This window comes from Etheostoma cragini, chromosome 11, assembly GCF_013103735.1.
Source record: "Etheostoma cragini isolate CJK2018 chromosome 11, CSU_Ecrag_1.0, whole genome shotgun sequence".
NCBI lineage: Eukaryota > Metazoa > Chordata > Actinopteri > Perciformes > Percidae > Etheostoma > Etheostoma cragini.
The window spans coordinates 10,816,653-10,829,547 of NC_048417.1; the positions used below are offsets into that span (position 1 = coordinate 10,816,653).

At 42.0% G+C, this 12,895-nt stretch overlaps 1 protein-coding gene across 4 annotated transcripts in view; it reads left to right on the forward strand.

The window, feature by feature from the left end:
- Positions 1 to 12,895, forward strand: part of il1rapl1a (interleukin 1 receptor accessory protein-like 1a) — a 160,009-nt gene that overhangs the window by 113,836 nt on the left and 33,278 nt on the right. For all 4 annotated transcript variants that reach the window (XM_034885376.1, XM_034885375.1, XM_034885378.1 and 1 more), the window contains exon 6: positions 678 to 752. In XM_034885376.1, coding sequence (XP_034741267.1) covers positions 678 to 752 — 75 coding nt within the window. The remainder of the gene's footprint in view (positions 1 to 677; positions 753 to 12,895) is intronic.

Here is a 12,895-nt window from a genome sequence, read left to right on the forward strand (position 1 = left end):
TGGGAGATCTAACATGTGTGATACAGCCCCTCCATGTGTCCTATGGTGTTCCTGTTTAGTCATGTACAGAACGTACAGGACCCTCTTTCTGTTCTCCTACCCCTTAACCCCTAAAAGCAAAGAACACACAAACACTCTTAACAACTACAAAGCTACTGCATGTTCTGGCATTCCCCTAGAGGAAGGACTTCAGCAGCAGGTCTGACATCCGCCGTATGGATGATTAGCATCATTAGAGCATCAGCTGCTCCCTCTCACACAGACATACACACACTTCACGATGGCTCTTCAAATACCTAACACTCATGCAGATTAAATGGTGGCATGTTCTTGGCAAAGCAGTGATTAATTTATGATTAGAAGGAGGTCAGCTAAATGGAACCCAAGTGTATAGACACTAGAGAGCAATGTGTCCGCAAAGACACTGAGGCAGTCGGGATGGAGAGAGAGGAATGAGAACAGACAGACAGGGGATGAGCACTTATTTATTTTGAAGAGGTGGTATAAGATAACTTCTGTCTGAGCTCTGTGTTCAAATGCTAACAAATATCTAAGGCAGAGGGGGATGCAAAGAAAAATATTGCAAACCAAATTAAAAGGCTCAATCAGTTTGCCTATATTTCTTGATTTTTACCTTGTATCGTACTATATTGAAATTGTCTTTCCCTCCTTTTCAGCTCCTTTGACCGACAAGCCGCCAAAGATCCTGTTTCCCTCGGAAAACAAGATTAGCAACATGGAGCTGCAGCTAGGTAAGAGCATCATGGGATTTCCTCCAGCTGCAGTCAGTACTATCTGTGTTATTTCCAAATGACAGAAAATGGATGACTTTACAAATCCTCTTCAACGAGCCTCCAGGCGCCGAACATAGATTGATGATGGCACTTTTATTTGCTTGTGAAACAGCAAAAGAAAAAACTATTGTAAACTTGTTTTCCATATGCAAATGTGGGTGCCAATGTCCCTACGGCTGTTTTGTCAACAATGAAAAGCCCATATGGTGCTGTGGTTCCATACGCTGGCTCACCACATGGAAAGGCGGCTGCTTTCAGTCGCCGTTGTTTGTCTTCTTTGACGTGGGGTCAGGATGGGCCTACCATGTGTGCATGCGTGCATGAGTAAATATATGCGTGTGGTTGGGTTTGTTTGTTTTCTGTGACAGCATATTGCTTGATTTCTGGGCACAGTCCGCTGTCCACATGGTGCTTGCCGCTCTATGAATGGCTCTCGTGTGTCTGTTATGGTGAAGCCAATCGGACAAGACTGCGAAGTCTGGAAAACCAAGGAAGGATTGGATGAGCGTGTGACAGAAAGAGAGGAGGGTGGAGACAGAGATAAAAGAAAGTCTAATGATTCACTGAGAGGTTACCTTTTGTCTTCTATCTGGTGCTGTTGGAATCCAGGTAGACGACTTAAAATGCCTCCATGCTTGGCTGATCAGAAGTGAAAAATTGCTTCTGTTGATAAACTGACAAGCAAGGGCCTTACATGTCAGCACACTCACACCCATGCATGAACAGGTTGCACAATGCACCCTTCAGCTATTTGTGTTGTTTGTCTTGATATCACTAGGATTTGGAGGAAAGCTTTTTATCATCCTTTGAATCATGCTTGCAGGTTTTTAAAGCATCTCTGTAAGTTCTTTCTTATGTATGCTTTGTGCGTACGTGTTTTGTGTGTTAAAGGTTTAGTGCAGTTACAGTAATACACTTTAAAAAAGAAATTGGTCTAAATTGGTGCAGCCGAAGTTGAGATATCCTGACTTTTTGCTCCAGTCAACACTCTTGAGCTTACATTTCCCATAATGCAACCAAATAGTGTCGCTTTGTTTAAACTGGCCTTCATGTGTAAAACCAGCACAGTTCCCTCTAATGGTATGGTACAAGAGGGCTTGACACTACCATAGCCCTTCAGAACAGATAATAAGCAAGGCAGAGGAGGAGAGAAAGAAAACGTATGTGTGATGTTTTGCAGCGAGCTTCTACACTCCCAGAAGAGTGTCTAAAGCACAGAGACACCAAGGTAAATATTTTACAGCCCGGCTCCATTTTGTGTGCAGAAAAGTTGTCTCTCCCTCCAGACCAGAGTTTCTATTCTGCTTTATTTATTTATTCTCCTCTTCCTTAATATTTGTTGAGTCATGCCCTAAGCAGCTTTATGGAGCAACGTGGCAGATTTATGGTAGCCGGAGCGTGCACAGAGAGGGGCTGGTCCCTTATGGCAAGTGGGAGATATACAGAGGGAGAGAGAGAGAGAGAGAGAGAGAGATGGGATCCAGTGGATGCTTGTGGATGGGCAGTAAAATCAGAGCCGTAAGCACAGAGATAAATCTGCAACACTGCCGGGAAACACAGCCCCACTTTATCTCCTCTGCTGCTGCAACCAGTGCAGATCTCAGACAGCAGCCATCTCAGCCAGCTTTACACAACAACATACACAAACACATACATAAATAAAACACATGTGTTACATAAACTCACAGCAGGGATGTGGTTGAAAGTCAAAGAGGATGATGCAGGGAGGAGAAGACAAAAAGAATGTGAGAAACAAGTGTGGTTTTAAAGCATGAGGACTGGTTGTGTTGAGGAAAAAGGATGATGGGGAAATGGAGACAGAGGCATGAGTGGGGTCTTGTCAGAGTGTCCCTTCCCTTGCTCTCCAAAGGTCTCCTTGCATATCTCTGCCCACTGTGTCTCTTTCAGCTGAAGGGCCAAAATCCCACAGCTACATATTCTATCACTCAGGAGGACCACATAAACTTCCACCAAATAGCTTGGTGTGTGTGTGTGTGTGTGTGTGTGTGTGTGTGTGTGTGTGTGTGTGTGTGTGTGTGTGTGTGTGTTTGTGCTGCTATCATCACAGATCTACAAGGCTTCAGGTCCTCAGGAGTCCTCAGGGATGTGTGACTGTGCGAATACTGAAAACAGGCTTGTTTTCGATCACAAATGTTACGTTCAGACAATTTGACATTTTTAGTTTTCAAAAGAGACAAAATCTAGGTTGGGATGGATGGTTTGAATTTTGTTAGTAGCCAACCAGTTCTTCTATTGCCAGATTTAGTGCTGTCCCCCAGTGGTGAGTTGGTGCAGTCCACAGAACAGGAGGGTGATTCATACTAGGGGTGTTTGGATTGGTGTCTTTTTGTGTGTGTTGGGCTTCGTCAGAGGGAGAATACAAACACACAGAAACACACACACACTTACAATATGTGACATATTACACAAAGCTCCAACTTTAAAACACACAGGCTTACTCAGAGACTCACTGACATAATGTTTACAGTATTCCCTTAGGATGATGTGTCATGAATTCATCGTCCAAGAGGAAGAGGTGAGACATACAACTCAATGCTGACGTAGCAGTGCACTTTGAGAATCTTTTTGTCTCGATTGCTCTCCCTCTTCGTCATGTACACACACACAGGTACTTGCACATGCCCCTGCACCACTTGGGGTCGGTAGGTCACACACGCTTGTGGCTCATTTTTCGGTAGCTGTAGGATAATTGTAACTGATAGAGGATTTTACTGTCCCCCAAAGCCAGAAGATGGGTGCACTCTAGTGGAAAGGAATTAGAATAAATAATTTCAGAGAGCAGGACCCAATAGCAGAGTATGGGTGGCAGGAATGAGAAGACTCTCATATCTACTACTTTAATATGAGTAAAAACTGCTCCAAAATAATGCTGCCATGATAGTCAAAGTACAAATACTGAACGTCTCTTTTAATAAAAATGGTTAGCAACAAACATAACATGTTACCTGTCAACCTCTATGTCACAAAGCTTCCAGCACCACCTATTTTAAAGGGAATGACTATTAGTATGTCTATTTCTGGTCTGGCCAGAGACACTTAGAAGCAGTTGAAATGCTGCTGCTTTTCATTTACATGAAAGGTTTTTTTTTTCCTACTTTTGTGATAAGTTGCTATGACTACTAGTCTACAGTATGTTACAAAGCGCAGGGGCGTTAATACTGTAAAGACAGTACACGCGGTGTGGTGGCACTGGAGCCCGTGGGGTGGGGGGCCTGGAAAAGGGTGAAATTGAAACTGACATTGCTCCGGAGAGCTGCTAAAGGTCAACACAGAGACACTTCATTAAATTACTCTTTGCCTCTCTCTCTTGCTCTCTCTCTGTCTCTACGTTACACTCATGCACACATACACACATTCGCACACACTTTTTTATTCCGTCACCAATGCCATATCTCTTACAGTGCCTGTCATGTTTTTTTTTTTTCAGCTCAGACATGCATGAATGTGTGTGTCGGTGTCTGACTGTTGTTTAAGAATGGGAGATGTTGACAATAACATCATTGTTGATATTGCTTATGGAAAGGATGGCAATCTTACAGAGAATCCATGAAAACCAAGAATATTTCTTCCATCTGCACCTGTAATTGTTTAACACATTGCTCATGTAATGAGATGAAATCTATTAGCAAAAGATTTTTAATTAACCAAGTACATGTATTTACTGTATATCTTTAAGGGCAGGACAAAGCGGCTACAAGGCACTTTACCAAATTTATATGTCTGTGTGGATAATATGTTAATTTCTTGTGATAAATTACACATTTACATTCTTACACCGAAAAAGAAATCCAGCTTTTAAAGGTCACACTGCAGATATAGAGATAAAAGAAATGTCGTCATTCAATTTGGTTTCAGCCACACAGTGACCCTGCGTTAAGTAAGTCTTGTTGGCCGGTATGGTAACCAGTGTGTCAGCGAAACAAAGCTAAATGTTTAAGTGTGTGAACGGTCGTCATTAATCATTGAGTCTTGGCCTGAGAGCTGGAGCCTGCTGTATGATAAATGAACTAACTGCGCCTCTACACATGCCTAACAGGACGGGAGACGGAGCAAGGCAGGGGAATGAGAAAATACACAAAGGCAGAGACAGAAACAGTACCTCATAGCAGGCAATAAAGATAGACAAAACACACAGCTGTGCATCACATACAGCTGATTGTTTATTGCCACCTTGACATTACTCACCACAGCCAGTGAGGCCGGTAAGAAGATGAAAGAGGAGGTGTGAACCCATTCTTGAATAATACCAGGCTCCTGATTATTTTTCCAGTGAGGCACCAGGCTGACGTCGGATGTGAGCCGCTTTCTTTGAGCAGCTGCAGTTTTAGCGGTGTGTCCAGCACTGTTGGTTTTTATAGACCTTATCAGCAGCCGTTAAGCCAATTCAGCATGTTGAATCGCTAGCAGAGGCAGTCACTGAGAAAGAGCTGTCTGACTGGCTGCTCAGCCCAGTGAATCAGTGATTTCCTTTAATTGTGTGGTTTCTCCTTATAGTTATGTTGCATTTATTTCTTCCACTGGCAGCACACAACCGCAGTGCAAAGATTTGACTTGTGTTTCATTTGATACAATCCAACTTTCCTGTGTATTTAACCAATGCACTCATAAGTCCAGGAGGCAAGGAAACATAATGAGGTTTTATTTGAAGGTTTAGTCTACAGCAGAGTTGTTGTTAGACTATGTTGTTCCTAAAATGTTTTACTTATGCGCACTAAAAACTCCCTCATGGCACCATCACCTGTCATAAATAATGATATCTGTACCTGTATTCTAGCACTTAAAGACAGAATCTACTGTTGCGTAAACTTCAATCATATAAGAACATATGGCTCTTACAAGACTTGGTTCAATGCCGTGAAAGGGGATACTTTGTTTTGTGTTTCTGTGATTTAAAAAAAAAGTAGAAAACAAACTACTGACTTGTTATTTCCTGTCACACACATGCAGAATGCACATGCATGTTGGCAAGATTGTCTGTTGTAGTCTTTGCTGTGTGTAAGTGCCACCCAGAAGACTTGAGGTGATGTGAGGTGACGCATGAGTGGTTTTTTTTCAGCACCTTTTTTTTTTGTTTTGTTGGTGTGTCAGGTCCACCCACAACAAGGGCAACACATCTGCTCTGTCTCAATCTGGCCTGAACTCAACTTTATGCCTACTGTCAGAGTGCATATTCAGTTTAGTCAATCATGTGTTTGTGCATGTGTGCCTTGGTGTGTGTGTGTGTTTGTTTGTGTGTTTGTGTGTGTGTGTGTGTGTGTGTGTGTGTGTGTGTGTGTGTGTGTGTGCGTGTGCGTGTGCGTGTGTGTGTGTGTGTGTGTGTGTGTATTTATTTATAACACAACCATTATCCAGGCCATCCCGAGCAGTTGTGTTCTATCAGTCACCGGTAAAAGTTTCTCGACCTTTTAAGCCCAAGGATTTCTTTAAAGAGATATAATTTAGGAAATGGTAGCGGTTACCTCGTCTGACTCTTATGCTCAGGCTCACTGACAGGTAATCAAAGAGTAGAAACACCCTACTCATCCCTGCCTCACTCAACATTTTATACAACAAGGGCAGACAGGAGGAAGAGGGAGACATAATGAGAACCGCTTCCTTTTCAGAGGGACTTTCGGAAACTGCCGGTTTATCTTCCTCCGGTCACTGCCACCTTTGTTTGGTCAAAGTGGCCATTACAAGGTCAGGGCATATCACCTAAGTGAGTAACTTAACATACTGTTGAGACCACATATACAGTCAGTAATTGACCCCAATAGGCAGAACATGATAGATAGTACAGTAGTAAGAAAAGATGGAGAAAGGATGGAGAAGTAAGGAAAGAAAGAGGAGGATAGAGAGATGGAGGGAAAAGGGGGGAGAGAGCTGGCACTGGAATGACATGCATGAACAGCAAAGCGAGCAGGGGAAAAGGCGGCTTTGCCATTCACTTTGAAGCTTGCTCCACTTCTGTCTGTCTTACGTAACAGAAAAATGAAGAAAAACAAGTGCCAACCAAAAAAAACAGAGGCAGGTTGGAGAGAGAGGAAAAAAAGACAGAACTTTCATCTCTGTTTTTTCCGGCAAGCGAGTAGCTGTATTTGGACGATGGAGTTAGTCACCACGCCACACAGAGCTTTGGTGTTGAGTGAGGGGTAAAAGAGTTAGCAGAAAGAGAGGGAGATCAGTCAGTGGTGTGAAGAGAGACAAGAAGGGAGGGTTGAGAGGAGGCTGACAGACAGAAAAAGATAAGGAGACAGAGCAGAGAAATAGAGGATGAGGGAGGATAAACAGAAAGGAGATGAGAGGGACAACTCTGAGTATTTGAACCCCAGAGCGCTATCTACAGTAGCTCTATATCTTTCAACGTGTTACATAAGCCGATCTATCCGTCCTCTTCTATTTGGAGACCAGCGGAGGCCCTGCACATATGTCTCTCCTTCATTAACCAAAGAAGACCCTCAGCTGGAGGCCACGGCTCCATCCAGCAGCGAGGGGCACTGTTAGGAGCACTTTAGCTAACACCTCTATTACCGTTCCCCTTTTTTTTGCAGTACTGTTCCTTTTTCATGACATTCAATCTTCGTGATGTCACCATCGCCCACAGCAGTGAATGTTGCTATGGAGATCAGTAGATCTGCACTGAACTGCTGCCTTAGGGAGAGTGTATGCCAGCATAATGTTGGTGCACGTGCATGTGTGTGCGTCTTTCTGTGTGTGTCTGTGCACACGGTTCATCTTTAATTGCCATCTGCAATCTGCATCCTGAACACAGTCAGTAATTGGAGAAGCCCAGCGTGGGGTAAATGGCTGAGACTCATTTATAAGTATGTTGATGGACTTTCTCTAGCTTTGTCTTTTTTTGTTTCCCTTTCCCCACTCTCTTCCTCTGCAAGTCCTCTATCCTCTATCCCATCTCTCTCTCTCTCTATCTCTCTCTCTCTTCCTCCACATTGCAGTCACACATTAAAGAGTTAATAACGTACTGCAGAGTACAGTAACACAAGCAGTATAGAAGTGGTTTGTGCATAATTTGCATAATTTTATGAATATACACACTGTTTTAGATTGAAAGTTATCTTCAGTTTTGTCATTACCTTTAACAATGTACTGCCCGCTTGTGCTTTTCTTGGCCAGGTTACCGTTGCAAATGAGAAACTGTTCCCAATGGCCTACATGGTTGAATAAAGGTTAAATAAATACAAATTTAAAACATGGTTGTTTGATTGGCTGCTGCTGACTTTATTTCCAAAAGTAGAAGTTAACAGACCTGGTGCTAACCTGTGGAGATGCTTACGGTGTATAGCCTGCTGAAATTAGTTTTTAAAATGTTATTCTTACTAATGTTCAGGAAACTGCTCAGGATGAAAGAGAAAGTGTGGTACTGAAATAAAATGCGGATAATCCTTTTTTTAACTGTAATTTGCCCAGTGAAAGGATAAAAGGATAAAAAAACTCATTTCCTTTAGCTATTTCAGCCTCTCCTCACAATTTGTCCTCTCTGTTCTGCTCCTTCCTCCTTCCTGTGTCTTTCCTTCCTCCCTTAACTGCTCACTTCAACCCCTGAAATGTGTTATTAGTATTAAACAATGGAAGAATAGGCATTTTAAGTACTAGCTTTACTTTCCTTAAAAACTACCCTCCATGGTAATAATTACCCCCTTGGAAACAAAAGAAAAAGACCTTCTTGGGTTACTAGGCAATAAGCGTGCAGCTGGAATTGTGTATTTTCACGTGTGTGTGTGTGTGTGTGTGTCTGTGCGCACTTTCCCTTGCATTTATAAATAGTTAACAAATGTCATTGCAGATTGTAGACCTTTTCTTTTCGTTTGAAGCTTGCTTAATGTTTTCCACTTCACTTTTACAACCTTCACTTGTTTTATCCATGACCAAAACATAACACAATTTTCATTTTTTTGTGGTTTTATTTAGGCAGTAATTGGTCGCTGGAATCATTCCATTCCATACCTGCTGTGAAACAGTCCCCTCCAAACACAACTTCACTTTTACAGATAAAATCCACAGTCCTCTTTCTGGGCGAAAGTGGATTCTAAAGGTCAATTGAGGCCTCCGCAGTCTGATTAAGTAAAAAAGATTGGGTGTTCTGACTTACCTCCACCGGGACGTATCTCTCTGCTAACTTTTAGCAAGAAAACACTGTCTCTAGATCTTAAAAGATTAATTTTGGTAGATATCCACTTCATTTGTCAGACTGAAGCTGCATCTTAATGCATATTAGCTTCGTTGGAACTTGTCAGGCATTTTTGCACAGACCGAGATCTGTAGTCTAGAAATGTTGACTCTGATCTTACTGAGATAAGGGTAGTGGTAGGAAGGTCTATGTTCGCGGCAAGTATGGACAGGAAAACAATTACAGCTAGTCGAGATTACCTCAACTCAGGATATCTGCCTATACTGAATACTAATCCAATACAAGTGCTCTTTTGTCCCCCAGATTAAAACAAATTTTAATTTCTGTACAGTAAGACAGCAGGAGGCCCGGGAATTATGACTGACTAAATGCAATTTATATTGAAAACTTTGGAATGACGTTGACAAAGAAAGATTTCTTTTTTTGAAGAATTCTTTTCTTTTTGATACATTGTAGAGAAAGGGGGCATCTAACTATAAACATTGCAGTTATACACCCCAAATAAATTGGATTGGTATAGCATCTGGCCAATATTTATAAGGTCAATATCAGCGACCAATCAACATATGCAAATACTGAATTCAAATCACAGTCTATCCTTTTACTCTGCCATTCCCGTGGGCTAATGACATTGGCCACATGTTTGAATAACACTAACACACCCATGCTGTCATCATTAATAATCACTTAACTGACTGGTGTTGAGCCAACATTGTTCTCAGAAACTCAGTGAGTATGCGAGATTAAGAGTATGGATTGGTTTTGATAAAAGCCAGCATCCTCACTGCTTCATCGACGTGCTCTTATCTCAGTTTTTATGTTTCGGGCTACAGACTGTGTCAAAGGGGGCAAGCTCCCTGACTATCTCTGACTATCCTTTCAATTGTTATTGCCTCTTTTCACAAAGATTAGGTACATCTTACCAAACCAGTCACATTCTGGATAAATTCTGTCTCTACCACTAGCAATGTCCACCGCTTTGACTTCTTCCTGCGTTCCTTTGCCTTTCTTTCCTCAAGCATGTGATATTCATTTCGCAGTGCAAACTTACCTACAGTATGTTGTTATGCTTTATATTCCGTTGTTAACAAATCAAAGATTAGTCTGTTCTCATGATGTTGTTTTGCAGATAATTAGCCAGCTGGTAAGCTAAAATCCAGCATTGTCACTTGTTAACACTATCAAGGAAAATAATATTGTCTTTTAATTCTAGTCATGGGATATGGCAGTACCTGATGTCTATGTATTTGACAGCACCAATGGCAATGGCACAATGACATTTTAAAAGTGAAATTTGGCATTTAGTCTGAATATTAGGCCGGGCTTGAACATCACATGTGCATCACACATGTTAATAATGCTACCAGGGAACAATTTATTATGTCTCATCTGAATTCTTTCTCCGAGCATGTATGTTTCAGGAGCACGGTAGTGCAATGCTACTGCAATATGGTTTGCAATTATGCTGTCTGATTCCAACCAAAACGGAAAGTGCTCTCTATTTAAGATCCTGAGTAGACCCTTAACTCAACTGCATCATCATCATCATCATCATCATCATCATCATCATCACCACAGTGTTATATAAAAGAATTGTGGAGACAGAACAGACTCAAATCCAAGGCAGTTAGTACAGGGATAATACTCATGGGGAATGGAGAGTGGCTAGGGCAGTATAGGCTGGCGAGGGAAGCACTGGGAGACGTGGGGAGACAAAGGGAGCTGAGGAGGAGACACTGGGGCACAGGGAGACAAGGAAACAATGAGAGGGAGACTGAAGCAGAGACAGGGTGAAGTGAGGAGCCTTGAGGACGGAACCGAATGGACGAGCCAGCTGACTGGAGACGACGGGAAGGTGGAAGGTAAACTGAGGGAAAGCAAACACAAAGAGGGTAAGACACAACAACAAAATAATGACAAGCGTATACAGGTAAGTAAACTAACGCTACATTTGTCACTGAGAGCGTGGCATTGGAGTCACCAATGTGCCTGAAACAACGATCAAGTGAAGATGATGAGTAGATACGAGGTTTATATACAGAACTTGATTGTAGTTGATGTCTGGCAACTGCAAACGGCAGAAGAGTTTATGAGCAGATGAACAGCAGGTTTGCACAGTCACCTGGCTGGTAAATGTAGGTGGGGGATAGCGGAGACAACTAGAGACAGGCAGAGGCGGAGCTGCCCTCAAACCCTGCCCATAAAACCGTCCTGACATCATTGGTCATTGGAAGCAAAGGCAGAAGATTTGTATCCCGTATCTTACCAATGGTCAGCTTTTAAAAATGAAGCCAATATTTCCAGAACGTTAACCAAATAGCTTAGTTGCCCAAATGTAAACAAATATTAAGCTTGGTGGTGGCAGATCGGATCAAGCACCTATGAGAAAAAAAATTGAAATAGCTACATGGGACATGGAAGGTCTTATTAATGATATGTTTTGTAATAAAATTATTAGGACTGGATTTTAAGGTTTTCCTCCAGGTCTGATGGACACCATGAGACAATTTCGCACACTTCTCCTCTTGTTTAGGCTCACCTTAGGGTGCTCTCGCTGGATATCTTAACACTCAGGAGGTTTTCTTTAAATTTCCTGTAGAGCGTTCACCATCTGTCCAGTGCTGCCTGTTGGCATCTGAGCAATGCTGTTGTGAGAACTCGTTGGTCTGTTGTTCCTCCAACAGCTAGCAAAGTTTGTTTGAATTTGACTTTTCACTTTAATCCTCTTAATTTGTCAGTTAGTGGTGTATTGGCTCTATGGACAGGTTTTGTTTCTTTATGTGAAAAATAGGGGGGAAATTGGATTTTGAAATGCTACTTGCCATGCTGGTACTTTATTCATTTTAACTTTTGACTTCCTCCGAGTCACACATAGTTTGCAAGTCATTTTTATTTTGTCACATTTTTCTCTTTACTTTCTATAATTGTAATGTACGATTCTGATTGATTTAGCAGGAAGTTGAACCCCTCCAACAGCTGATTTGATTTGGGATGAGAGCATTGATTAAGAGTTAGGTATTCCTAAAAGAATTTTACGCCGAGCTACATTAATCTCCTTTCTCCTTTTTCTTACTTTATTTCCACCCTACTCTGGCTTTTCTTAATCACATGCACTCCCCTATTAGAGATAACATGACCTTTAGTGTGTTAGCAGTTTCCTGTGTGACCTTTAAGAGAGAAGCTGACTAAGAACAGTCGAACAGATAGAGTGGAGCATTATGTGGGGCTAAAGTGGACTTGATCACAGGCTTCAGCCAGAGAGGGCCATTACAACTTTTTGTCCTCAACTGGAAAATTAGAAAATTAGTCACCTTTAAATATGTGCAAGTGTAGCCAAGCTTACAAGGACTCGTCTGACCTCATCCCTTGTTCTCTTGAGTAGGACAGGCCCTCCAAATCACGCCTTGTTTCACCAGTAATCTGTCTCTTTAACTCTTTCATGATGTTCCTTCTTATCACACTCTTTGCCAATCATTGGTTTTTGACTCCTGCCTCTATTTCTCTCTCCAGATCCATCCAGAACAACAGTATCCCCTGTTGGCTTTAACTCTATTTGTGAAACAAATAATTTTCCATTAGCCAGATTCCCCACACTCTGCAGGTAGCTTGGATTTTCACTTATGTGAATTCACAGCATGCGCATGCACTGTTTAACATACACAGAAGTAAACAAACACAAATGCATGCACACACATGCATGCAAACAGACACACTGCCATGCCTGATGAAACAATTATTGTTGTTGCATGATGGATTTTCCATTTACGCATTTTCCGCCCTCACATATTTTTCCACAGCTGCAAGCTTCAAATCATCCTGTCGGAACGTGAGGCACCCCCATGCCAGCCAATATACTGTATATCGCCTACCAAAGTGAGAGGCAAAAGCCAGGGCACCTAGACTAGTGGGCCTAGTCAATGTTATCTGACACATTATGTTTTTTAACCGTAAT